We start from the raw sequence: 24,304 nt of genomic DNA, 5'->3' as shown, positions 1-24,304 counted from the left end.
CACAGAATGAGCTACCACTTCTAGCACCAGGAAGGACTGGAGCAATAGAAGCATGCATGATGTTTCAGTATACCCCTCTTCTACTTGGCAAATTTGTTGTTTTTTTTCTTTAGTTTCTCTACAGGAATCTCATTCAATCACCTTCTTGCTGACTTTTGCAGAAAGAAAAAAAAAAGAAGGAAGGAAGGAAGGAAGGAAGGAAGGAAGGAAGGAAGGAAGGAAGGAAGGAAGGAAGGAAGGAAGGAAGGAAGGAAGGAAGGAAGGAAGGAAGGAAGGAAGGAAGGAAGGAAGGAAGGAAGGAAGGAAGGAAGGGTTGTTAAAAGTTGCTTTGAGATGTGACTTTCCCCTTTGGCAGTGATTAGTGCCATCAGTCAGCTCTCCCAGCCCCATCCTTCTGATGTTGCAGTGGAAAGAGAAGCAGGTTCAAAACCCAGACCAAAAACATTTAGCACCAGCAAAAGGCAGGGGCAGTTTAATTACTATTTGAATATATAGAGACAGCTTTCAGCTCATGACTACAGCATCTCCAGCAACTACACAGAGAAGTCCTTGAATCCTGTCTGGATAACTCCCAGCTCTTTTTAATTCACGGGATTTTTGAAACTGTGTTTGGCAGGTTTCCCCCAGCCACTCAGACTATTCAAGCATAGCTCTCGATGCTTGTACTATTCTTTTTGTGTTTGCTGCCAACATCCAAAAGTGACCTCATCTCTTCCCTACTTCCAGCAGATCCTTGAATCCCCCCACCTCATTTTCAACTCCAACCTCTTTCTCCCCAGTCTCCCAGATATTTCATACACACACACACACACCCTTTGTATTTCAGATGCTCCAGAAATGTTTTTCAGTCCTGTGGAATCAACTTTTCAGAAACATGTTTTCTTACCTTCTTATTAACTCACATTTCTTCCTCTACTTTTTGTTGTTGTTGTTGTTTCTTCTGCATCACTGTAAACTAGCCTTAAGCCTTCATCTGCCACATCTTAAGCTCTCATTTACTAAGTATCCCCACATCTCCTTAGGTGACCTTCCATCCATCTCCTGCTTCTTGCTATTGTTCAGCCAAGGACCAGAGCACTGAACATCCATTGCCTTTGGGAATCCAGCCCACCATCATCAGCCTTCCTACAAAACTTCAAAATTGCTTATCTAAACTTGGCTTTGGATGTCTGGATGAGCAGAGTGGAGGAGCAGGAAGCAGACCCAGCACTGCGGTGTTTGGTTCCTGTTGGCACTTCTCTTCAGCCTCAACTAGGTTGTTTTACTTTTCTGAATGCTTCCAGGTATGGTAAAAGTAAAATACTGCAGGGTGAAGATTGAGATGTCAAAGAATAGTGCTTGTGAATTGACTTCTGAGGCACATTTTCCAACAGTCATGACAAAGTGGCACATATCATAATTAGAAAACATAATTTTCTATGTGTCGCACGTATAGGGACACTTGGGGACAGATTGTAAATAAATTCCCTTTGGATTATGCTAGTAAAACTGTTGTTTTATTTTCTCAAGCAAGGTGGTTGATCATATTTTGGGAACTTTGGGAACTAGATGATATGTGCTTTTAACATATTTATGTATATACGTACACTACTTGTACATACATATATGCATATGTATATTTAATTATATATATGAGATTATCTTATTAAAAATTGTTTTACACCATTTTAAAATAGAAATAATAGAAATATGTCTAGGGAAGAAGGTATGAAATCATTTACAATCTTATTTGCAAGAATAAGAAGGTAACAACAATGAAGATACAGAATACCATGCAGGGAAAGAAGAAACAGTAGACTGGACAAAGACTGGAAATGACACTGCAGGGAGTAGCCTATTTTGTGAGGAAAATGCCTATGTAATCTGCTTCATTTGTAAGGGAGTGTCGTCTCTGCTATTGCAGACTCTTACTAATAACCCATCTGTCAGTCTTCTGACTCAAGCAGTTCTGCTAAAGACAGTAACATTATCTCAGAAATAATGTTAAAAGGTAAGCTAAGTTTTAATATTTTAAAGATAATTTGCGTTCTACCATGAGAAAAAATGAATTCAAGACTCCAATAAAATGGACAAAATTCTACATCTAGAAAGCAAAGAAACCATGTTTAAATGAAAATTTGTTTAAATACAAAGAATAATTTCAAAAGAGCCAACATTTGGAAGAAATCATGGAAGAGTTTATTTCAGACACCTTTTCTGTCCTGTTATATGGCTATGCAATAATATAATAAAATCTGGCTCTGACCTGCTTCATTTCTATCACACAACTTCTTTATATTAACCTTTCTTGAAAATCTTGCAATCAGAGTCAAAATCTAAATTAAATGTGAGAATTCACATTACATTAAAAAAAAAAAAAAAGATTTTGGTAAGCCACATGTCTAAAGTTTTCAGTTTCTCAAAATAAACACTGCTTGTTGGTCCAACTTTCCCTTCATAGAGATGTAACAGAAAATCCCTAAGGGACTTCTAACAAGATTTTCTTGTCATGGTCCTTCCATCAGACTTATCTGTGAAAGGCATGAAGTCTGAAGATTTCTTTTTGACTCAGTTTGTATGAACTGTAAAATTACCAATGTCTGCATAAAAATTGCTTGCAAAACTGCTCTCCATAAGATATCTTCATGCAGCACTGAGCAAGCCAATCATGTACAGTTTAAAGTATGTTAGTGATTGATGCTCAGGAAAAATCTCAAGCCACAGACATAAGATCCCTTCCCATGGCAGGAATGCATATACATTTTATTATTGCCTGTCACTTTTGAAAAGCCAAAGCTGGAAAGAAATTTGCAGTTTTGTCAAGCCAGTCTCTGGAGCAGGTTCCTAACAGCTTCTCACAAAGGGAAAGGGCACAGAACTACCAGCGCTGCAAATACTTTTCTTGAGATTGATCAGGTGGAGTTGTTTCAGCTTGCTCAGCCTGTTAGCAGTTCTGGGAATTCCTGGATATTTCCTTCAGGCTTGCAGTTTATCCTCAGCCAGTTTGGCAGAAGTTTTGATTGTGCAGCTGTATGGCCAGGTAGATACAAGCCTGGAGCACCATACTGCTGATCTGCAGGGACTTCTTTCCAGGTGAGAATGTCTTCCAATCTCTAGACGGAGCAGTCACATACAGCATCCTCCTCTTCAGGCAACATTCATACGTCTGTGCTGTGTTTATTGCATGTAGTGCATGCAGGAACCTTGGCTGTTTTCAGCTTTGGACAAGGAAGTGGGGATGCAAGCTCAAAAATAAAGTCTGTTGCTTTAACATCGGGCAACCTGGCAACAACTTGGCATCACCTCAGGGATTAGCACGACACCGTATTCTGCTGTTTCTCAACATCTTTGGCTTCTGCAGCCACAGTCATGTTTGTCTTCAGTACCAAAGTCATGTGAAACTCTGGCTCCTCTGATACAAGATAGGGTTTTACAATAAACTTTTACAATCCTTTCTTATGTCATTATGAAACAGGATGGTGTCATTGCAATGTATAGGTCGATACCATACAGCAACAATATGCTCTGCAGAGTCACCTTCCCGTGTAAGCAGCACCTCAGGAAAGGATAAGATTCAGCCAGTGAGGGTGTTGCACAGTTTTCGTTCTTCAGCTACCAATTTAAAGGACAGCACAAAGTACCCCCAGACTCTGGAAGTGTGCTGATACAGGCGTGAGTCAATCTATCTGCCTCTCTTCTGGGTTTGTTTTCTGGCCTGAACCTGGTGGAATGTTTGAATCTTGTACTCCAACTTGTCTGGTCATGAGCAGCTTTGGCAGTAAATGGAGCTGGTGGGCAGAAACCCAACAGTTCTAAATGTTATTTTGAATCTGGTTTTCTTTGCAGAGCCAGTACACAAGCCAAAAGCATGTAGTCCTATTTGTGATCAGCTTCCCATTTAGAGCTCAGTAATGCTCTGTCCAACCAGGAAAGCCAAGAAGGGGAATTCACCATTTCAATAATTAATGTTATGAACATTCATATTGTGAAGATGGTCTAAAATCTACAGTTACATTCACCTCATTAAGTCCAGGGTCCATGCGACAGTTCAACACACTCATACAGGATCCTGTAATGTATTTACCAGACAGTTATAAAAGATGGAAGTGGGGTGCAGTGACCTGATAATGATAGAAAGTGTCTTTCATACTTCATAAATAACAGCCCAACTTTAATAGATGATACACCACATCCTATCCTCAGAAGGAAAAAAATACTGCAGATGGTTCTTCAAGACCATATGCTGTGAAATGTTTGCATTTCCCATCAGTGCACTTTTTTCTTTACGAGACATTCGGTTCCCCATTTTTATTTTATTTTATTTTATTTTATTTTATTTTATTTTATTTTATTTTATTTTATTTTATTTTATTTTATTTTATTTTATTTTATTTCATTTCATTTCATTTCATTTCATTTCATTTCATTTCATCCTTTTTGTTTGTTTATTTATTGGTTCTAGCCTCCAGGAAATTGGGAAGGCTGGAGGGAATATGATCCCCATCAAAACAAAAAGTGCCTTTAAAGAGTCACAGTCTCCTTCACAGTGGGTGAGAAGTTTGGTGAAAACAAACCAGATGACTATAAACTGTGAAAGGAATTACAATTCTCTTTAGGTTGTCTGTATTTGCAGAGGAAAAAAATAAACAAAAAAAGACCTGCAGATTTGTGATATTTGTGAAATTGTAATATTTGTGAAATCCAGCTGCTTTGGGTAAAAATGCTGAAATTGAAACAGATATTCCATTCACAGGAAAAGACGGGACCAGGGATTTTAAAAGACCTATAAAGGGTGTTTTGTTTTTGTTTGTTTGTTTGTTTGTTTGTTTCTGTTTGTTTGTTTGTTTTTGTTTTGTTTTGTTTTGTTTTTGTTTTTTGTTTTTTTTTTTTTTTCTGCAATAAAATCATAGAAGTTATTATCTGGCAAGTTTTCTGTATTTCCTAAATCATTCAACTTCACTCAGCAGTGCCTGCAAATGGAAAAGATAATTTAAATCTGACAAAAACACATCTTCCAGAGGCCTGATAATGAAAAACAACTAGCACTAACTTTGAAACAAGATGCAGAAAATTTCTATCTTGTTTTATTAATATCACTCACTCAGGTAGTGTACCTCAGTCTTATTTTATTTTATTTTTTTAAGTTTCAGCTTTCAGACAGAGAAATTTGTTATGCCTTAGTATAAGAAGTGATTTCAAATGTAATATATTTTGCTATGTATCTGCATTGAAGGTGAGATGATTATACTTTGTTGAGCTTGCTTCTTAGGCTTTCTTTCTATTACAACTCAAGATATGCACACCCCTCCCTGAGAGACATCTTTCCATTCCCTCAGAAAATTTTTGCAGTTCTTTAATGAACTTTCTCTTGAACATGTACAAGACATGTAACAGATCTATACAATGCACCCAGCACGCTTAATAATATAAAAATCCGGCACACCCTCTACTCCTCTTAATACCCTCAAGAATCTTGTTAGCCCTGTATGTCACACTGTTAGACTGGATTTTACAATGTATTTTTTGGTCAAAATCCTTTTAGAATCACCATTTTCCAGAATCCTACTTTATATGCATACTGTAGCACTTTCTATGTTATCAATTCCAGCCCTTGCTGCATTACTAGCCCTTAATCTGCCATTATTTATTTTCTTTATTTTAAATGTGGCACATCACATCCACAATTCTGGGAAGGTGCTGCAGTTTATCTAGACTTAATTTAGACTTTGTTTATTTATTTAGCAAAATATTGTATATATTTAGACTCATTCTGCATATCTTTGTGTTATCTGCACGTCTTATCAGCAAGATAAAAGGAAGGAAAATTTGTCCTTCAGCTGAGTAAAACATCTGGTCTTTTCAGTTTCTTAACATAATCTAATAGATATCTCATGAAATCAGTTGAGATTAAACAGATAAAAGCAACTAGCAGAGAAATTTGAATTCATTTTGCACAGCTCTGCCTGTCAAGCAGGGAAAATAAACTGCCAAACAAGCTCACATTTTGTATAGCATTTTATTATCTGCTGTGTGGAAAATTCAGCCCAGGATTCATGCACTGAAACACTTACCTTCGCATTTTCAACTATGTGGTCAACCAGTCAAATTTAACTGTGCTGGTCTGTGGTGGGTTGACCCCAGCCAGCAATTAGGTACCATACGGGCTGCTAAGAATAACATTAACTCCATCCCAGCCTGACCCAGTATAACATGCATTGGTCATATAGGACTGCTGTGCATTTCATGGAAAGAGGGATGCTGAGCAGACACAAGAAATCAAATTATTAAACCTGCTACTATCACCAAAGGAAGTGGCAGCATGGTTTCTGAAATTTTGAAAATTACTTTCCCCTCAAAAGTAGAACATTGTCAGCTTCTTTCATTAAGAAATGAAATATAGACATGAGAATTTTAAAGACATCATTCCTCTACCTAGGATTATTTGTACTTTTTCAGAGTTACATAAAGTGATTACAGTCAGAATTTACAGTCTTTGGAATATAGTTTAAAAAAAAAAAAAAAAAGGAAGAGAAAAAAAAGATTATTATAGATAGGTACTTAGGGCCAAGACATCATCTGCATCATCTGTACAGTAGAGCTACAAAGAGAAAAATGACTTAAAGATGAAGAAAATGATACATGGCTTTGTGTTCTGAATGCAGAAGATTGGATACTGACCAGTGTTTCAGGGTATGGTTGGATAATAACACTTGATGTCCTACATCTAGATTCTAATTCAAGAGAAAAATACTAATTAATAAAGACAAAGACAACCATCAATTTACAATCCCTCAGCTGCTCAAATTCAGTCAATTCAAATGGATAAAAGCCTCAAGTGCATCCTACTCTCGTTATTATCATCACCATTGAATAGATTGTATCTCATCTAAGTTTTGACATGAAGATACAGACATCCACATTGTAGGCCTGCGTAGGAGCACTGTTGCTCATTTTACAAGGCATTAATGAAATTTACAGAAAAAAAAAATCCACTAGAATAAGCAATGACCTTAAAATGAGAACATTTACACTCTGTGTTCCAACATTGGGCCTCTGTTGAGTATAAAAAAGAATCCAAGGTGACTTGTTTTGATGTAGATACCCATCTTTTAGACATCTACATTTATTCAGGACAGTCCCATCCCAGATATCAGCCAAGCCACAGTAGCCATAAAATAGGAAATGATTCAGCTTGCCTTAACCAAAAATTAGAGAGCTAAACCCTGTGTTTGTCATAGGCTGGAGTCACAATGGCATAGTCCAAATACAGATTGCTCTCTTAATGGCCATATAACAGCTGATGAATTAGCCTTACTGCAGCTCAGCAAATGACAACTTTATGACTGAATTAAAATTATCTGCCTTTAATTATCACAACTGAAGCTCAAGATCCAAGCCAACTTCAATTTCTGGTTTGCAGGTACATGACAATCTGAGGTGGGGACATGCAGAAATAGTCAATACACAGTGACATTTACTTCAGTGTTCTGAAGATTTAATTACTTTAAAAGTCAAGATGCTCTTAGGGATTGAGTTTGGAGTTTAATTTATGATAACTGCAATCTTTTATACAAGCTGGCTTGTTGGAGTCATATCACGACACAGAATCTCCAATAAGAATGTTAAACATGTGCAAATGAACCACCTCTTCCAGATGCCACAAACTAAACACTGCTTTGAAGTAAATCCCTAGATAATCCTGGAAAGAATAGGTCTTTCAGTGAACAGACCATTTGCATGGTCCCTATAGCTGGTACACTTAACTTCCACCACAAGCCTGCATCATTCTTTACTTATCCGGACAAATCTGTGACCTTCCTTTTACTCTCCTGATCCCAGAATGCTAAGCTTATCCTGAGAATGATCACTGTTTCCTCACTTATATCACATTAAAAGAATCCTGCATGGCTCAGGAAAAGGAATAAAACAATTTAGTTTTAAAGTAGATTTTGCACTAAATCAATAGACTTAACAAAAGACTTAACAAAAGTCTTAACTTTACCATGCTGTTAAGGAACAAAATAAAATAATATTAATGAGCTTTTCCTTGCATTTTTCCACATTTACAAAGTAGGTTTCCCTTGAAGTTTTCCCGCAGAAGATTGAAATGTTGGGCTACCAAGGCAAAGCTTGAAGCCCAGCAGTTGCAGCTTGCCTACACCTTCTTCTCCTAGGGATGCTGAGCAGACACAAGTCAAAAGCCATCCATTAATACTTTTGATTACCTTTTAAACATAGCTAAGTAGCAGCAAATGACACATACTCTTGCAAACATTTGTTAGTAAAAGAGATACCAAAAATTAAAAATGTCTCTTGGAGACTGAGTTGCCCAAATATTCAAATAAACCTTGTCTGGGAGGAATGTAGAAGGAGGGAAAAAAAAAAAAAAAAGCAGTACTTGAGAGGAAGATCTGAATAGCCGGGCCTCAGAAAGGTGGTGAAGACAAAGGCTTCCACAGTGTAAGGGCTTGAGTTTGAAGAGTAGGAAGTGAGTACAAGAAATCCTGTAGCATGAAGAGTTACTAATGTATACAGCAAGGAATAAACAGAGCAATGATCCTCTTCTGTTTTGTTTTTGCCTTTTCACAAACTTGAATGACATAAGATTTAGCTCAGTTTTCAACTGAATCACTGAAGTGGCTATTTGGACTCTGCATTTCCACTCATCTTGACTACATTAGCTAGACCTAATTTAAGAGAAAGAGAAGCATTTCACTCTGCAAGCAGCTGCGCTCTTGTTCTTGTCAGCGCTGGCCCTGGTAGTCACATCTTAAAGTAGGTCAGAAAATATCACAGACCGACACATCTCTAGCTCACTGACTGCTCTTTTTCTCTCTCTCTCTCTTTTTTTTTTTTTTCTTTAAGAGAAAGTATTTTTGTTTTGTTTTGTTTTGTTTGTTTTGTTTGTTTTGTTTTGTTTCTTCTGCCTTCTTGGTGAAAAAGTACAAAGAGAAAGGAGAAAAGAGATCATCTTTTTTCCTCTCTTCAAAGAGGCTCATTCCTATTGTAGCTTGACAGCAGAAATTGAGATTCTATGTGTCAGGGGCACACTCTGGCCCCTGTTCTGCAGAAGGTTTGTAAGATATTAATTTAGCTCAGGTTATGAATAGAATAGAATAGAATAGAATAGAATAGAATAGAATAGAATAGAATAGAATAGAATAGAATAGAATAGAATAGAATAGAATAGAATAGAATAGAATAGTTCATTTGGAAGAGACTTTCAAAGATCATTGAGTCCAACTGCCTGACCTTTTCAGGGCTGATCAAAAGTTAAAGCATGTTAATGAGACCACTGTCCAAATGTCTCTTCAGTGCTGACAGGCCTGGGGAGAGGCAACCACCTCTCCAGGGAGCCTGTTCTGGTGTTTGACCACCCTCATGGTAAAGAAATTTTCCTAATGTCTGGTCTGAAACTGTCCTTGGCACAGCTTTATGCCATTCCCACATGTCTTGTGCTCAGTTACCAGAGAGAAGAAACTAGCACCTCCCTCTGCTTCCCCTCCTCAGGAAGTTGCAAAGAGCAAGGAAGTTGCCTCTTGGCCTCCTCTTCTCTAGACCAGACAACCCAAGTGTCCTCAGCCTCCCCTCACAGGACATGCCTTCCAGCCCCTTTACCAGCTTTGCTGTCCTCCTCTGGATACTTTCAAGGCCCTTAACATCCTTTGTAAACTGCAGAGCCCAGAACTCCATGCAATACTGAAGGTGAGGCCACACCAATGGTAAATATATCAGGAGAATCACCTCTTGTGACCTTTGGCTGGCCATGCTGTGCTTAATACACCCCAAAATGCAGTTTGCCCTCTTGGCTGCCAGGGCATGTTGCTGGCTCATGTTGAGCCTGCTGCAAACCAGCACCCCAAACCTCTTTCTGCTGGACTGCTCTCCAGCCACTCATCTCCCAGTGTGTACCTGTGTCCAGCACTGCTCCATCCCAGGTGCAGAACATGGCACTTTCCTTTGTTGAACTTTCGAACTTTGTTGTTGGTAATGCCCAGTGTTTCAATCTGCCTAGATCCTTCTGCCAGGCCTCTCATCCTTCCAGGGAGTCAACAGCATCTTGCACTTCAGTATTGTCAGCAAACTTGCTGAGGATGCACTCCACTTCTGCATCCAGATCACTGATAAAAATGTTGAACAGGACTGACCCTAGAATCGAGCCTTGGGGAACACCACAGGTGACCTTCCACCAGACAGAAGTTTATTTATTTATTGCAACCTTTTGAGAACTACTATTGGGCCAGATCATTACTAACTATAGCATGAACGTATTTATCTCACAGTTAGACAATCTGTCCAGAAGGATGCCAAGAGGGACGGGCCTTACAGAAATCCAGAAAGATTATGTCCACCGCCTTCCTTTCATCCACCAAAGATTGCCCAAGCGCAGACTACCCTCTTGCCTAGAAGCAGATTGAGAATTTGGCTATCCAGACAACAATCTGAAAACACAGAGATTTAACTCATTTTGACTTTGGATAGTACTAATACAAATAACAAGTAATAGTTTTTGTTCTAGAACTGGAATCAATGATTTCACTCTATGTGCAATATAGTGTTCCCTTTTCAGAGATGTTACTTTTAACAGTACAATCAAACTTGAAGAAAAAGGTCAGGCAGGAGGGAAATTACCTTGCCTCTGAAATTTAGAAGAGAGAAATCTGAGCTTGAAGTAAAGTGAAAACTGCTGTAATCAAGGAACAAAATTACATAGTCTAATGGGCTGATAGGTAGAAGTTAATGGTCTCAGACTATCTCTCTAATATATTGAATTAATTCAACTTTACTCCAGATAGTTTCCTTGGCTGTAAATTCAGCAAATTAATTACATTTGATGTTTATAAATTTTCATAAGCAAAATAACTGGAAGTTTAATTACAAGAATGCTTGCAAGACACTTCTAAGACCTTTGCTGATGTTTTTTATAAAAATGTGATAGTATATCACAGGTATAATCAAACCAGTTCACATGAACTCCAGAAGGATCTTGATCTTCTTAACAATCACATGGCCCCTTGGGTTAGAGCTCTGTGGTAGTCTAGTGCTTTTGTAGTTTCTTAATTAAAAGAGGCAGTGAGCATTAAAAAAATTTTCTGCATTATGTATCATATTAATAGCACATGTTTAATTCATCAATATCAACATTCTACTACCATTTCAGGAAACAGGTATGGATTTAAAATACCTCTCACCACAGTGATACTCCTTTCCATGAGCTTCTTATTATTGCAGCATCTGCATCTGACCATCATAGGTGCTCACACCAGATCACTCACTGCTGCAGTGCATGGAATCTGCCAAGAAATGCAAGCAACTCATTCAAGCATGTTGGTCCATGAACACATCAAGTACTTCGTTGCTTGACAATGTCACTTACCCCATACATAGAGTACCTTACAGATGTCTTGCCTGATGCAGTCAGATTTTTATATTTTCCCATGACAATGTTTGAAAAGATCCTCATGACCTCTATACAACTCTTAAAATCCATCTAAAATGGAATTATGTGCATCAAGGTGATCACCTGAGCCCTTCCCTCTACTCATCCTACAAAAAGAAAGCCAAGAGAACAGTAAGTGGGGATGTGAACCAGGACTAATTCCTGCTCCTTCTTCTTGTAATGGCATTAATTACCATGGTAGTTAATGAAGGTGGGTTCAATGGTCTCTGACCGCCCATGATTTTCTATTTCACAAGCCCATCTTCCTGTACAGAGGAATATGAATGGAATGTTAGTTTTCCCTTGATGATCATCTGTCTAATATTCAAGCTGAAGTCTGGGAGTTAGAAATCTCAGTGCCAACGTAAATAGCAAACTCTCTTTATTCAATGTATGAAGGAGTGTAGGCCCTAAAGAGAAGGGTATCCACTACTTAGCGTGCTAGGAGAAATGCCCATGCCAGCCAAGAAGGAGAGAAAGAGCATCATTCTGAAGCCTTCTCTGTGGTGGGAACCGCTGTGAAGCTTTACCAGCCACAAACATGCTCTTGCTTCATGCCGACCTACACTACCAACTCACTACTAAAAAAAAAAGGTGAACAAAAAAGCTGAAAGAAACTTCCCTCTCTCACACTGTCTAAGTACCAGGAGACCTAGCTTCAGTAGCCTCTTCAGCCTGAGGCACTTCAAATCTGTGTACTCCACTTCCCACCAGCATGCCCAAATTGTCAGCTGATATGGGCAGGAGGTGCTACTCCTACCATAGAATATGGGCTGTGTACAGCCTGGTGTGCAAACTGAATATATAAATACTAGACTTATTCCAGGAAAAATAGAGATATTTTTGTTTTCTTTCCTAGCTTAACCAGTGGTCTGCTAAGCAACCAGGTCCTAGTTTTCCAACAATAAAACAACACATAAAGCACCAGTCATCTCTGTCAAAATTTTTCATATTTTGGCCTCAAAGTTATTAACAAATAATTTGATGCCATATTTTCTGAGTATCTTTATGCCTTGATATTAAAATCAAGTGCATTTCAGGCTCTTGAGAATATTTAAGGCCAAACAGTAGAAGTTATCCTTTCACCTGTTTGAAAAGCCTTAGCTGACTTAACATTATTTCTCAGAACAGGGAAAAAAAAAAAAAAAAAAAAGTAGTACTTCTGCAATAGGTTTGCAGAAGGCTGAGGTAAGGAGAAGTCAGATTTCAGGCTTATGTTCTTAAGGACAGGAAACTGAAGTGGGCTGGAAAGAGGCATAGGTTTTTCTGTGTATACAGCAAACACAACTCAGTCATCTCAGAGAGTGCAGCAACACCTTAGCATGCATTTAGTTACAATAAAATGTTTATAGGCTAAACACATCATAGTCTCTAATTGGAAACTATGAATCATAGAATCACAGAATGGTTTAGGCTGGAAGGGACCTTAAATATCATCTAATTCCAAACCCTCTGCCTCGGGCAGGTACACCTCCCACTAGACCAGGTTGTCTCATGATATGAACAGGTTGTATGTACAACAGTACAACACAAACCCTATGAAGTGTTTTCTTCTACCAAGACCAGTTCTGTACAACAAGACTGTGCTAGACGTTTGTGAAACAAACAGAATATCTGACTTAGACTTTGACCTCAAGGAGTCATTCTTAACAGTCAGAAGTGACATTTCTGCCTTTCCCATCTTCTGCTCTTGATGCTGATGATCATATTCAAGCCATCTTTATAAGCAGGGGAAGAACTGGAGGTGTTACAAATGCGGGGGCCTTTTTCACAGAAGAGAGTCATGCCTCAATGCTGGCAAGTGGTTTGAAGCAGCAATAAGCCAGGCACTAACTTGTAAATGAGAGAAGGGATTTTCAACTATTTTGATATAATTTCAGAAACTTAGTATTGGTTTACTAGCAGTTCACATTAAAAAAAAAAAAAAATAGCACAGAAGGTGCTATTAGAGCAGGGCTATGTACAACCAAAGCCATATCAGATCATAAAAGCAATTAAGTTATGTTCAGCTTGGATAATTTGGCAACAAGACTAAAACGATACAAGAGAATGAGGAAATCGTACCTGCAGGGGCTGAGGAAGAAACTGTCTGTTAAAAAAGAGCATGTGTTTAGCCTCATGCCATGCTTCTTTCAGTTCTCGTGTGCCACAGTCCTCTCAGGTACACTGCATTGGCAGTTCCACCAGGCACCAGCAGGTGCAGGTCCCTGGTTAAGGCAGCATGAGCTGCTGTACCATCATCATGGAGCAAATGCTCCACCAAGCATTTGCAAAAACCCTCACTAAGAGGAATTGTAGAACTTGGTGTAGTTTAAAGGAATATCAGAGCTCTGGAAAGAATGAAGGAGGCCAAGGTAGTGAACCCTTGCTATAGGGAAAACCAGGCAACAACACTTCTGCAATCGGCATCGTGTGCTTTGGGTCTTCAGTGAGCAGCTCACAGGGACACTACAGCTCTAACTACAAAAGGCTCTGAAAGCTGGCATCTACTATTACTAGATAATGGTAACAGGCAACCCCTGCACTGTGCTTCCATGAAGCAATGCCACACCACTGTTACAATACCTGGTAACAGAGGTACAAATAGATGATGGAGGACAAGGCTTCCAGGTCAGTTTTCTTCTTGATGACTTCCTAATAGCTCAGAAGCAATAGTAGTTACTATTTTAGTAGTAGTAGTAGTTTTAGTAGTTACAACCTGAAGCAGCACTTTGGTCTATAGCAGCTTGAGGAGTTTGGGAAGGTGCTGTACTAAGTAGGACTCTAATTCGCAGGGAAGGTAAATCAGTGAAACAGCTGCCAGAAGATGGCCATTTCTTCCTGAAAGGTCATGTTGTCTCCACTAGAAATCCCCAATTTCCATGTCTCTCAGCTGTGATGAGATCCTCTGTGGGGAAAAGACAGAGAGGATTTTAAAGTTATTTTTGGTTTGCAGGATTCATTCCAGGGATCAGCTAGGATCCCTGGTCACCAGCAGCTTTAGAGACACTGTTTATGCCCAAACTAAAGCTCAGCTCCAGTTAAGGAGGGCTAGGGACAAGAAGTACAGGAACGAACCCTGTCTACACCTGCTAAAGATGTGGTGGCACAGCTCCAGCTTCCCTGTGTGTGCTGCCCTGCACCTCCAGCACCTCTGTGAGCTGTGAGGAGCTGGTTCACTGCCTGAGATTAAGCAATTCATTTTATAGACATTCCCTAATACAGTGAGTTTTTACATATCAAAACTTAGCACTGTTGAGATCATAACTTACGTTATTGAGTAGGAGATCAAACTAGATGGTTGTGACAGTGAAATTCAGTGGCGATGCTGCAGGAAGAGTTCACCAGTCCAGGTCAGGCAGCAGTTGGTGGCTCCTGCAAACCATCTTTTTCTCCCTCCCTCCAGCTCCCATCACCCGGGGGCAGCAGTCAGCTGCAGAGAGATCCAGGGAGCAGGGAATAGCTGCCAGCTTTCACAGCCACCCTCCACCCCGCCTCGTGTAGAGGGCTGTCTTCAGTACGGCTTGGTCTCTGAAGTCGTGGCATCTGACTCTTTTCCTTTATGTGGAGTACTAAGTATTTGGAAGCACTCCAAATGTGTCTGTAGTAGTGGAGAGCTTTCTGATAAATACCGCAAGGGATTTCAGAAAGGTTTCAGAGCAAACTGTTAGGCTAAAACATTGCTAGCAAGAAAATGTGATATGCAGAGTGAAGAGATGCAGAAACAAGGACAGAAAAATAGGTACGTTTACTCAAACTGCAGGTCCAGCAAAAGTTAAATGTTTTGTAGAAGGTCCATTTAGTTTTGTTAAAGTATCATTTATTATACCTCACTCTTTCTTTAACTTTATTACAAGAAGCAAAATTCTGGGAAGCTTCTTCCTTTGGAAGAGGTCAGCCATTACAAAAGAAGGCCAGCCACTGAGAAGAGTATTTCAAACTTACAAGATATGAAAAGCCACCAAAATGCATTAGTCCTTCATCTTTATTTGAAGAGTCTTCCTCAGCTTGCTCAGACATACCAAGCAAGGAAAAAAAATTAAAAATAAAAATAAAAATAAAAATAAAAATAAAAATAAAAATAAAAATAAAAATAAAGCAGTGGAAGGATTCTAAATGGATGCATTCCACTTTATCATAGCATTGAAAGACATCCACAGTAGCTATATTCATTGTGAAGACTAGCCAGTAATCAGGGAAAGAGCAGTGTTCACTAGGGTTCATGTAAGCAGCAAGTGGAACACACGCTACCTACAGCAAGTAAAAGTGATTCAGGCTAACATGTAAATTTTAAGATTTTAATTCCATGCTATTAAAAATGAGCTTCTTAGCTAGCCAGTAAAGACTTTGGGTTTGGCACTGTCAAAATGCTTCTTCTCACTTACATTCTAACAACCATCTGTTAAAGGTTTTTTGTACTTTGTGTATTCGATGTTATTATTGACTTAAAGCACAAAGAGAGGCTCTAGTTATCCTGAAGAACTTCCTGAGATACTCTCAAACTTTAAAACAGCAGATACACTTTATTCTCTGTATGTCTTCTAGTGGGACTGTTAGCACTTGTGGAAAGAAAAATGGTCTGAGGGAATTCTCTTCCAGGAGCCAAAAAGCTCATGTTATTCTCTCAGTTCTCCATCAGCCTGTAGGAAAAGAATGGGTGCCTGCCTGATTTCCAGGAGGTGGGAGCCATTTAATAAGATGACAGCTGAAGTCACTTTAGTTTTACCTATCTATCTTGAGCCAGAACCTTTGCAGAGTTGAGATCTGATATGACTAACTGGGAGCTAAGTCCAGGGAAATGAAGTTCACAGACAAAACCAAAGTGGGAGTCAGAGAAAGGCTGACTTTCATCATAGACTCTCAAGAGGAAATACCTCATTGCCAGATGCAAAATTGCGACTGTATAAGAAAAAAAGTTAGACAGGTTTAAGCATAAGAAACTTTAGACACCTTTAAACTTGTCCTTCAGATAAAGACAGTTGGTAAGAAGTTAGAAACATGAAAAATCTGTATTGTCTACATAATAGCCAGCAAAACAAGATCTCATACAAACCTTCAGAAGCCATGGAGTTATGTTATCATTAGTCTGAGTATTAGTATCAGTATGTATTAGTATGAGAAGTCAGTATTTTCCTTAGGAACAGCAGTCTGAGAACTCGGTTAAGGCAAGGATCCATTCCCTCCAATGGTATCTGCTTTCTTCTTCTTTAAAACAAGTTCAGAAATGTAAGCATGTATATTTTAAAAGCAAGTTAATGGCCTTAACTACCAGATTTGTTTTGGGCTTGATCTTACTATGTCTTGGAATTACAAGATTTCATTTTTGCTTTTAGCATTACCACAAACTTAGTTCAGTGTTTCAGAAACACCTTTTAGATGTTTCAGTTTTTGCAGTCCTACCTTCAGATACTGGAAACCTTTTCAAACATGTTGAGTACCTACAGGTTGATGCAGGAAGAAATACAAGAACCCAGCATCATTAAAAGTAAAAATCTAGTCACCAGTCTGAGGTCTCCAAATCTCCTAGCCCAGCAATGTAACCAGGAAGATATGTGCTAGTAGATACTCAAGGAAATAATAGTGTTAATGTTGCTGCTGGTAGAATATGACTTCTTCAGCACAGTGACCATTTGCAATAGTGCCCAGGTCCTGAGTGATGTAGGAGGGAACAGCCATGTGTGCATGGGGAGCATCAGTTTGCTGCTGGGGACTGTTCTGCAGAGCAGAGGAGAAGGAAGCAGCTCATGTCTCCTGTTAGTACTGTGGTTTGTTACTTCATGTTTCCACATTGGAGAGTAAGCTGTATTTTTACTTTGTTAAACCCATGCATATTGGAAACACAAAGAAGGTTTTGTCACAGCCCTCTTTCAAAAGCTGCCCAAAGTGACTTCTACTGAAATAAGCACACTCTTTCCCACATGGAAAGTAACTTTGCTTCTCCTGTACTTCTGATAGAGACAGAAGGAGGTCACTATAGTGCTCATTTCTGAAAAAAAAAAAAAATCTTTATCTTGAACCTGATGTGGTTTCTCCAAAATTTCCTCCTATTTTGAAGGTTTCTACACTTTTAAAGATGACCTTGCTTTTGATGGTATTTGATCCCATCACTGCTGATGACCACAGAGTTGTTCAGCCAAGCTTCCCAGCTCTTGCTGGCAAGAGACTTCTACAAAAGACACAAATCCCAGGTTTTCCCAAGTTTCCAGGCTCAAAAGCTGCACTGATTTCTTCGTGACCATTAGGTGCTGCAGTCGTCACCAGCACAGTTGTATTACGTGAGGCCTTTGCCCCAGACAGCAGGCAGGATCTGTATTAGATGACATCAATGCCTCAAGCTTTTATCTCTTGTCGCTGAAGTCTCTCTCAAGAGAGAGGAGGACCGTGGGTAGGATAATTCCCAAGTGAGAGTCCATGAGCCTGCTCCAGATAGCTGCCTGCTTTGAAGTGAACAAGCAGGGCAACCCACAAGCTGTTTTTCTTCTGCTTGCATTTTTGAGTCATCATGTTTGCAAGATGTCTACAAATAGCTCAGATTCACTTTAAACAGGTGAAAGTAATTGACTGCCTAGGGAGGGTGAGCTTGTATGCTCTGAACTGATTTGCATGGAGCAGGTGCTTCACCTCTTTCCCAAAAAAAACCCTTTCCAGCAGCATAAGTTTTGCAGGCAGCTGTTAACACCAAAGCAATGCCAATCCCCGCTTTCAGGCTATAGTTTTGAATATAAAAGCCCTATTTCCCCTCCAAAGAAATGAATGCTAATTGCAGTAAGCCACACACAGAACAGTTCCCAAAAGGCAAGAAAAGTAAGTGCAGGAACTGAGTTCAGCAAGTTCACATCCTTTCTATAAGAGCCACTGAAGCATACCTCACCTAGCTCTTTCAAGTACTTGTATTTTTACTAGATTTGAGTTTTCAGGTTTCTACAGACTTCTCACAAATGGTGTAGCATTAACCCTAAGGGGAAAAAAAAAAAAAAAAAAAAAAAAAAGATAATGACACAATCTTCAGGGTCCTTCAGAATTTCCTCCTAAAGAGAACCTGAGCATGTGATACTCTGAGAAAACCAATCAGGAAAGGAATCAGTGACCTCAATAATTAGACTATTATTTTATTTGTTTTGGAGTTAACCCAAAGTCAGTAAATATGCAAATACTCAAAAAGAATGGGCCAAACCTAAGATTTAACTATTCTCAGAGAAAAAATAGGATTAAGAAGGAGTTAAAAATATATTTCTCCCACAAAGGGCCTGCAGACCTCTTGTCTTAAAGGGACAAGAGAACTACTAATTATACATGTACAAACACATTCAAATGGCTTTGGGGGTGCTTACAACAGCCTCCAACACCTGTGGAGTGTGGCCAAGGGGCTGGAGCCAGGCTCTTCACAGTGTTACGTGGTGGGGGAACAAGAGATGATGGGTAGGATTTGAAAGAAGAAAGGTTCAGACTGGAGGTGAGGAGACCCTTTCCACTGGGACTGGATAGGGTGCAAGTTTCCAGTGAGGCTGTGCAACACCATCCTTGGAGGCTTCCAGGCCCCCACAGGACACAGTTCTGAGCAGCCTGGTCTGAGCTCAAAGCTGGCTCTGCCTGAGCAGGAGGCTGCACCAGAGACCTTCCTTCCTGCCTGAATTTTCCTATGGTCATACAATCCTATGTAAATAATCTTTATATAAAACATTTACTTACAAAGTCAGCAAATACCAAAATATGTGGACCAACATATTTGTTGCCTAATCACCAGCAGAGTATTTCCACTGAGGAAATCCACGTAACGAGAAATGCTGGGGCTGGAATGTGTGGGTTTTTACAACTGAAATAGCATGTTACAGCCAGTAGGAAAGCCTAAGAAATTGCTTGACTGTTTTCTGATGCTTTTTTTTTTTTTTTTTTTTTTTTTTTTTTTTTTTGTGATCCAAGCTACAACAGGACTTAGAGGATCAGTCACGCTGGGACCTCATTATGCTGGTGCTGTACACACCTTACCTCAAACTGATTATTAACTGAACAGTACAAACAGAAAGCAAATTACATATCCAGAGACCTTCAGTAGGCTGATACCAGAGCCTAGATTTTTGCTTTAACTAGTCATGATGCTAGTCATTGGGATATAGGTCACCAGAAGGCACACAAGCAAATGGGAGAGAAATCACCTGTTCTGTTGCTTTGCTTTTCATAGACCTCTATGTCCCCTCTCCATCACAGGAAAGCTGAATACAGACCCGGCGGTCAATTGGTTAGCGTGGTGCAACCTTATGGAGATCTAAGTCGAGGAAGAAGCTTTATTGCTTTACCCTTCTACAGCCACCAGCACTCCCTCTTTCTGCCCCCACATCAACTTCTTCATGTAGTTCTGTGCCTCTTTGGAGAAAATCTCAGACTGTAGTTGTGCAAAAAGCAAATTTAATTATCTCAACAAGCACTTTAGATCTTGCAGTGTAGGAATTTTCATTTGATACGGAAGACTGAAATGTAAGAAAAGAATATCGGAGAGAACATACTCTCTGTGGGTTGAACCTAACTTTTTTCTTCTCATAGACAATGTGACTTAAATATTTGTCTTTAAGGTGGAGGGTTCTTGAATTATAAAAATAATTAAATAAAAACATGACAGTGATCTTTGTACCAGTAAGGGCATATGAATAATAGCACTATGACCTACTGGCAAAGGAGGGGCAGGGGAGGAAGGAAAACTCTGGGCACTGGGACTCCCTCTTCATTGGTCATCCTAGAGCATCATGTGGCCAAGGCTCCTTTTTAAAGATAACTCCTCATCTCCTGGAGCTCATACTATCTTCCCGTCTTGCATTTCTGCTTGATCCTGTGGAAGACTCCTGTCCAGCCTGACAAAATGTGTGACCACTTTGTGGGTACCTGGAAGCTTCTTTCTAGTGAAAACTTTGAGGACTATATGAAAGAGCTGGGTGAGAATTGTTATTTGGAGTTGTTATATCTGGGAAAGGGAAGGAATGCTGAATTTGAACTTTATTCTTTACTCTTTTTTTTTTTTTTTTTTTTTTTTTTTTTTTTTTTTCTGGCTATGCTGTTTATCAAGGGGTTTTTAGTCCAACTACTTTGATTAGACAGTGTTATACTGGAGAACTTTGCTGTTTGGATTAGTGTTGTCACATTCCTGTTATTTAAGAAAAACCTTAATTGCAAGGAATAGTTTCAGGTAAGCCAAGTCTATGCATGCCTACTTAGTAGTGCTATAAATGGAAGTAAAACCCCTTACTGCAGCGTTTTATGTGGATTTGCTTTTATCCTTTGGAGATACAAAGTGGTATAATGCTAGAATGCAGCAAGCTTCTCCATGTCTAAGAGCAACACACCTAAATTTCATTATATTGCTCTTGGACTAGGACACTGACTAATTGTCATGCCTGTTTAGAGTGAATGAAGCTCCGTGGCTGCCTCTGGTGAATATTAACAAATAAAATTGCATGGATTCATGCAGATACTTGCAAAAGATTTGAGGAATAACACTCGCCTCTAAAGGTGTAAACTTCACGGTTAGAATTAAAATAGGGTTTAAAAGGTGTCCATATTCTTGTAGAGTAGGAGATGTATGACGTAACTTGCACTGACTGGATCCATACATGCTAAAAATCTGGGGGTGTTATCTGGAGATTATGAGTAAAATACTCACTGAGACTTCTGCAGCACTCGGACAGCTTTCAGTGAGACTCTAGCACTCTTAATCTTTAGCCCAGATTTTAATCAGGACAACTGTTGCCAGCTATTTCTTAATCATTTCCTTTTATTCAGCACAGCCACTGACAAATATATCTGTGATTTAAGTGTTTTTTGTTTGGTTGGTTTTGTGGCTTAGAAACTCATATATTTCTGCTTATTTGTTTTTAGCTATAGTTAGCATACAAATTAGTGCATAAACCATTGTGGTAATATGGAGCAAGTACATATGTGAATATTTAGCATTAAATTTTTGTGTCAGTCTTCAAAATGTTGTTTTTGCTACTCTGTCAATGACAGAAGACAATTTCCTTATGTCATCCCACTTGGCTTGGTCTATAAACATTACAGCTAGTTGGATGTTACAAAAGAACTTCTGCAACATAGGATTAATAAATAATTCAGAAAATGAAAAGTAACACTGAAGTCTTTTTTTTTTTTTTTTTTTTTCCGTATAAGATAAGAACACTAACTAGAGATAAAACTTTCATGGTGTCCTTTCTTTTTTGTAGGTGTGGGATTTGCTACCAGGAAAATGGCTGGTGTGGCCAAGCCCAATGTAACCATCAGCATAAATGGTGATGTGATAACCATCAAATCAGAAAGCACCTTCAAAAATACAGAGATCTCTTTCAAGTTGGGTGAAGAGTTTGATGAGACCACAGCAGATGACAGAAAAACAAAGGTGAGTCTAAAAACAGCATTTTCCAACTACATCTCTCAAAGAGGATGTCAGAGCAGGAGGAGAGAGTCATGGTTTTGACATCCACAGTTGAAATGATGCCTTCAGAGGTAAGCATGCAAAGAATCCTTTTTACTTTACTACTGCTTGGACATGGAAACAGTCTTCTCTTCAGTCCATAGCACCCCGATAAAAAGGCCACACTTACCTTTTTTCTTCAACAGAATGTCATAACCTTAGAAAATGGCTCACTGAAGCAGGTGCAGAAGTGGGATGGCAAAGAGACTATCATAAAGAGGAAAGTGGTGGATGGGAACCTGGTGGTGGTGAGTTCTTTTTTGTTGTCTAATCACAGAATTCCTTGTGCAGAATTCTTGTCTGGTGGATGTATTACATTGGACTCAAATATGGGGAATGAAAACATCTGAATAGTCTGTACACTGAGTGAGAAGTCTCTCTGAATAAGTCTGGAGCATGTGGTGTTAAACTTATGGTATAGAGGTGCTTGCTTTCCATTCAGAGCAAGAGATGGTTAGGGAAGAGTAGGGCAAATAAATCATCCCCATTAGGGAAACTTTTATATATCTTAGTTTTAAAGTCCTGTACAGAATAGAGGATGCGTTAGCGAAGCTTATATTATGTGCACTTGCTCTATGCTGACACAAAATGCTCCTACTGTTCCACTCCAGAAGAGAGAGGAAGAGAGAGAGAGAAGGGAAGAAAGAAAAAGAAAGGAAGAAAGAAAGGAAGAAAGAAAGCTAGATCTCCTTTAGTTGGCATTGTCTGGGCAGATGTGCTTGGTGCCTGTGAGGCTCAGCTGCAGTTTGGGGTTTCCCAGAACTGCTCTCCACTTTTAGAAAAGATGCTTTGAAATATCTGGGAGGGGACTAAAAATGTGTTCATGAAAGGCAGCTATGATTCCTACATGTTACAAAACTATAAATGAACATGAAATTCCTGAAGAGTTCTCCCTCCTGTAAAGAAAAAGATGTGTCCACAAATTTAGTATTTAAATTTCTTTGGATAAAGAGCAAAGGAGAATAAATAGAAATAGTTGTTAATAATAACTTTAGGAAAGATTAGGAAAGATTGAAGAAAACAGTTTGATCTAGTGGAAAAAAAAAGATGAGGACAGAGCCTGACACGCAGAGGCTGACACAAGCAGCGGCAAGTCATGTAGGACTCTGTGTGTGTGTTGTGCACGTGTGTGAAGAACATAAGCCACAGCTACGAAAGGTGAGAGGAAAAGAGACTACTGCCCAAGTCCAGAGTCCACTCACCCTCCATGAAAGTCCCAAGAGCCTTCTTTGGGGGCCATAAAATGGGGGGATTAGAAATCTGGAGGAAGCTGAAACAGATAGTCTTTCAGTTCTATACTTCTAAGAAATATTTTAGATTTTTCTTTCTGAAGCACTCAAACTTGAGTTTCACTGTTTTGGCAATTGTTTTTGAAGGAGGAGAAATGCAAATTCATTTTTACACTGGCTTTCAGTGGATAAGCATTTCTCTGCCTTCTGACTAACAGATATGCAGTGAGACTTAAAAGCTGATTAAATTTACTATTATTATTATTTTATTTTTTTTCAGGAATGCACCATGAATAATGTTACCAGCAAAAGAGTTTATGAAAAGGCATGAAGAAGCCATCTTCAGACAGGACAAATGCTTAAAGCTGAGGAAAAACTTCACTGAAGGAGAAAAACTCCACAAATACATTTTGAAGAGAACTGCACTTTTTACAGATATATCCCGAAGCAATTATATGCAGCTAGTTTAATTTGTTATGGCTATTCAATAAAATGTTCTGCTTTCTACAACCTGGGCTTGTGCTGGAGTTTGTCAGAAAGGGCCTTTGGGGGGGATGAACCATGGGGACAGAGCTGTACAGGCAGTATTGTATGAAATCCCATGCCACACTTGGTAACTGTGACCCATCTCACCATAGAATGGGGGTCAGAGATGATCCAGTGAGTGGTATTTGTTGTGTAATGGAGACAGACGTAGACCTAGATACAAACCATCATCTGATGAATGCTGTGTATGGGCTACTGACTGCAAGGAGCTTGTGGCTGACGTGCCCACAAACCCAGCATCGGCTTTGAATGTGAACAGGCAACCTGGCACCTCACACAGGGCTATGGTTTTGGAGACCATACAAATGCTGAAAATTTAAAACCTGGGGGTGATCTGAAGTGGTTTAATCTTGTCCAGATCCACCTGAAGTGAAATCAAAGCTCTCAGCTTTGTTTATATTGCTAATCTGCCTTACCTTCATATCTCTCTTGTCCTGGAGTAGACAAAAACCATTAACTAAAAAATCTTAACTTAGAAAGTGCTCTCAGGCCTAATAAAATGCCTAAAGGTTTTATAGTGATGCAACCTACTTTATTTCCCATATTCGTTTTCTACTAGGTCATTAGGTTAAACCAGTCTTTGTGTTTTACACCTGTTAGAGAAAACTTCCATGGGAACACAAACCCCTCTAGATGCAAAGCCGCTTAGACACCAGATTTTTCAACTCCTTTTATTCT

The 24,304-nt window shown here is 39.2% G+C and overlaps 1 protein-coding gene across 1 annotated transcript; it reads left to right on the top strand.

Annotated features, from left to right (window-relative positions):
* The first annotated feature begins 20,104 nt into the window (after positions 1–20,104).
* Positions 20,105–23,590, top strand: LOC311431875 (fatty acid-binding protein, adipocyte). Its single transcript, XM_084509838.1, has 4 exons — positions 20,105–20,322; positions 21,604–21,776; positions 21,998–22,099; positions 23,361–23,590. Exons 1-4 carry the CDS (start codon positions 20,250–20,252, stop codon positions 23,409–23,411), a joined length of 399 nt encoding a protein of 132 aa, XP_084365964.1. The 5' UTR covers positions 20,105–20,249; the 3' UTR covers positions 23,412–23,590.
* Positions 23,591–24,304: the final 714 nt, after the last annotated feature.

The sequence above is a fragment of the Aythya ferina genome (genome assembly GCF_964211825.1).
Source record: "Aythya ferina genome assembly, chromosome: 2".
In the NCBI taxonomy this organism is placed as follows: domain Eukaryota; kingdom Metazoa; phylum Chordata; class Aves; order Anseriformes; family Anatidae; genus Aythya; species Aythya ferina.
This window is presented reverse-complemented; position numbering and strand designations above follow the sequence as displayed.

Bases quoted from the DNA above. Each gene is read 5' to 3' on its own strand.
- LOC311431875 (XM_084509838.1), top strand. From the start codon at position 20,250: ATGTGTGACCACTTTGTGGGTACCTGGAAGCTTCTTTCTAGTGAAAAC. The intron at 20,323-21,603 runs GTGAGAATTGTT...TCTTTTTTGTAG, and splicing joins GGACTATATGAAAGAGCTGG to GTGTGGGATTTGCTACCAGG. The intron at 21,777-21,997 runs GTGAGTCTAAAA...TTTCTTCAACAG, and splicing joins CAGATGACAGAAAAACAAAG to AATGTCATAACCTTAGAAAA.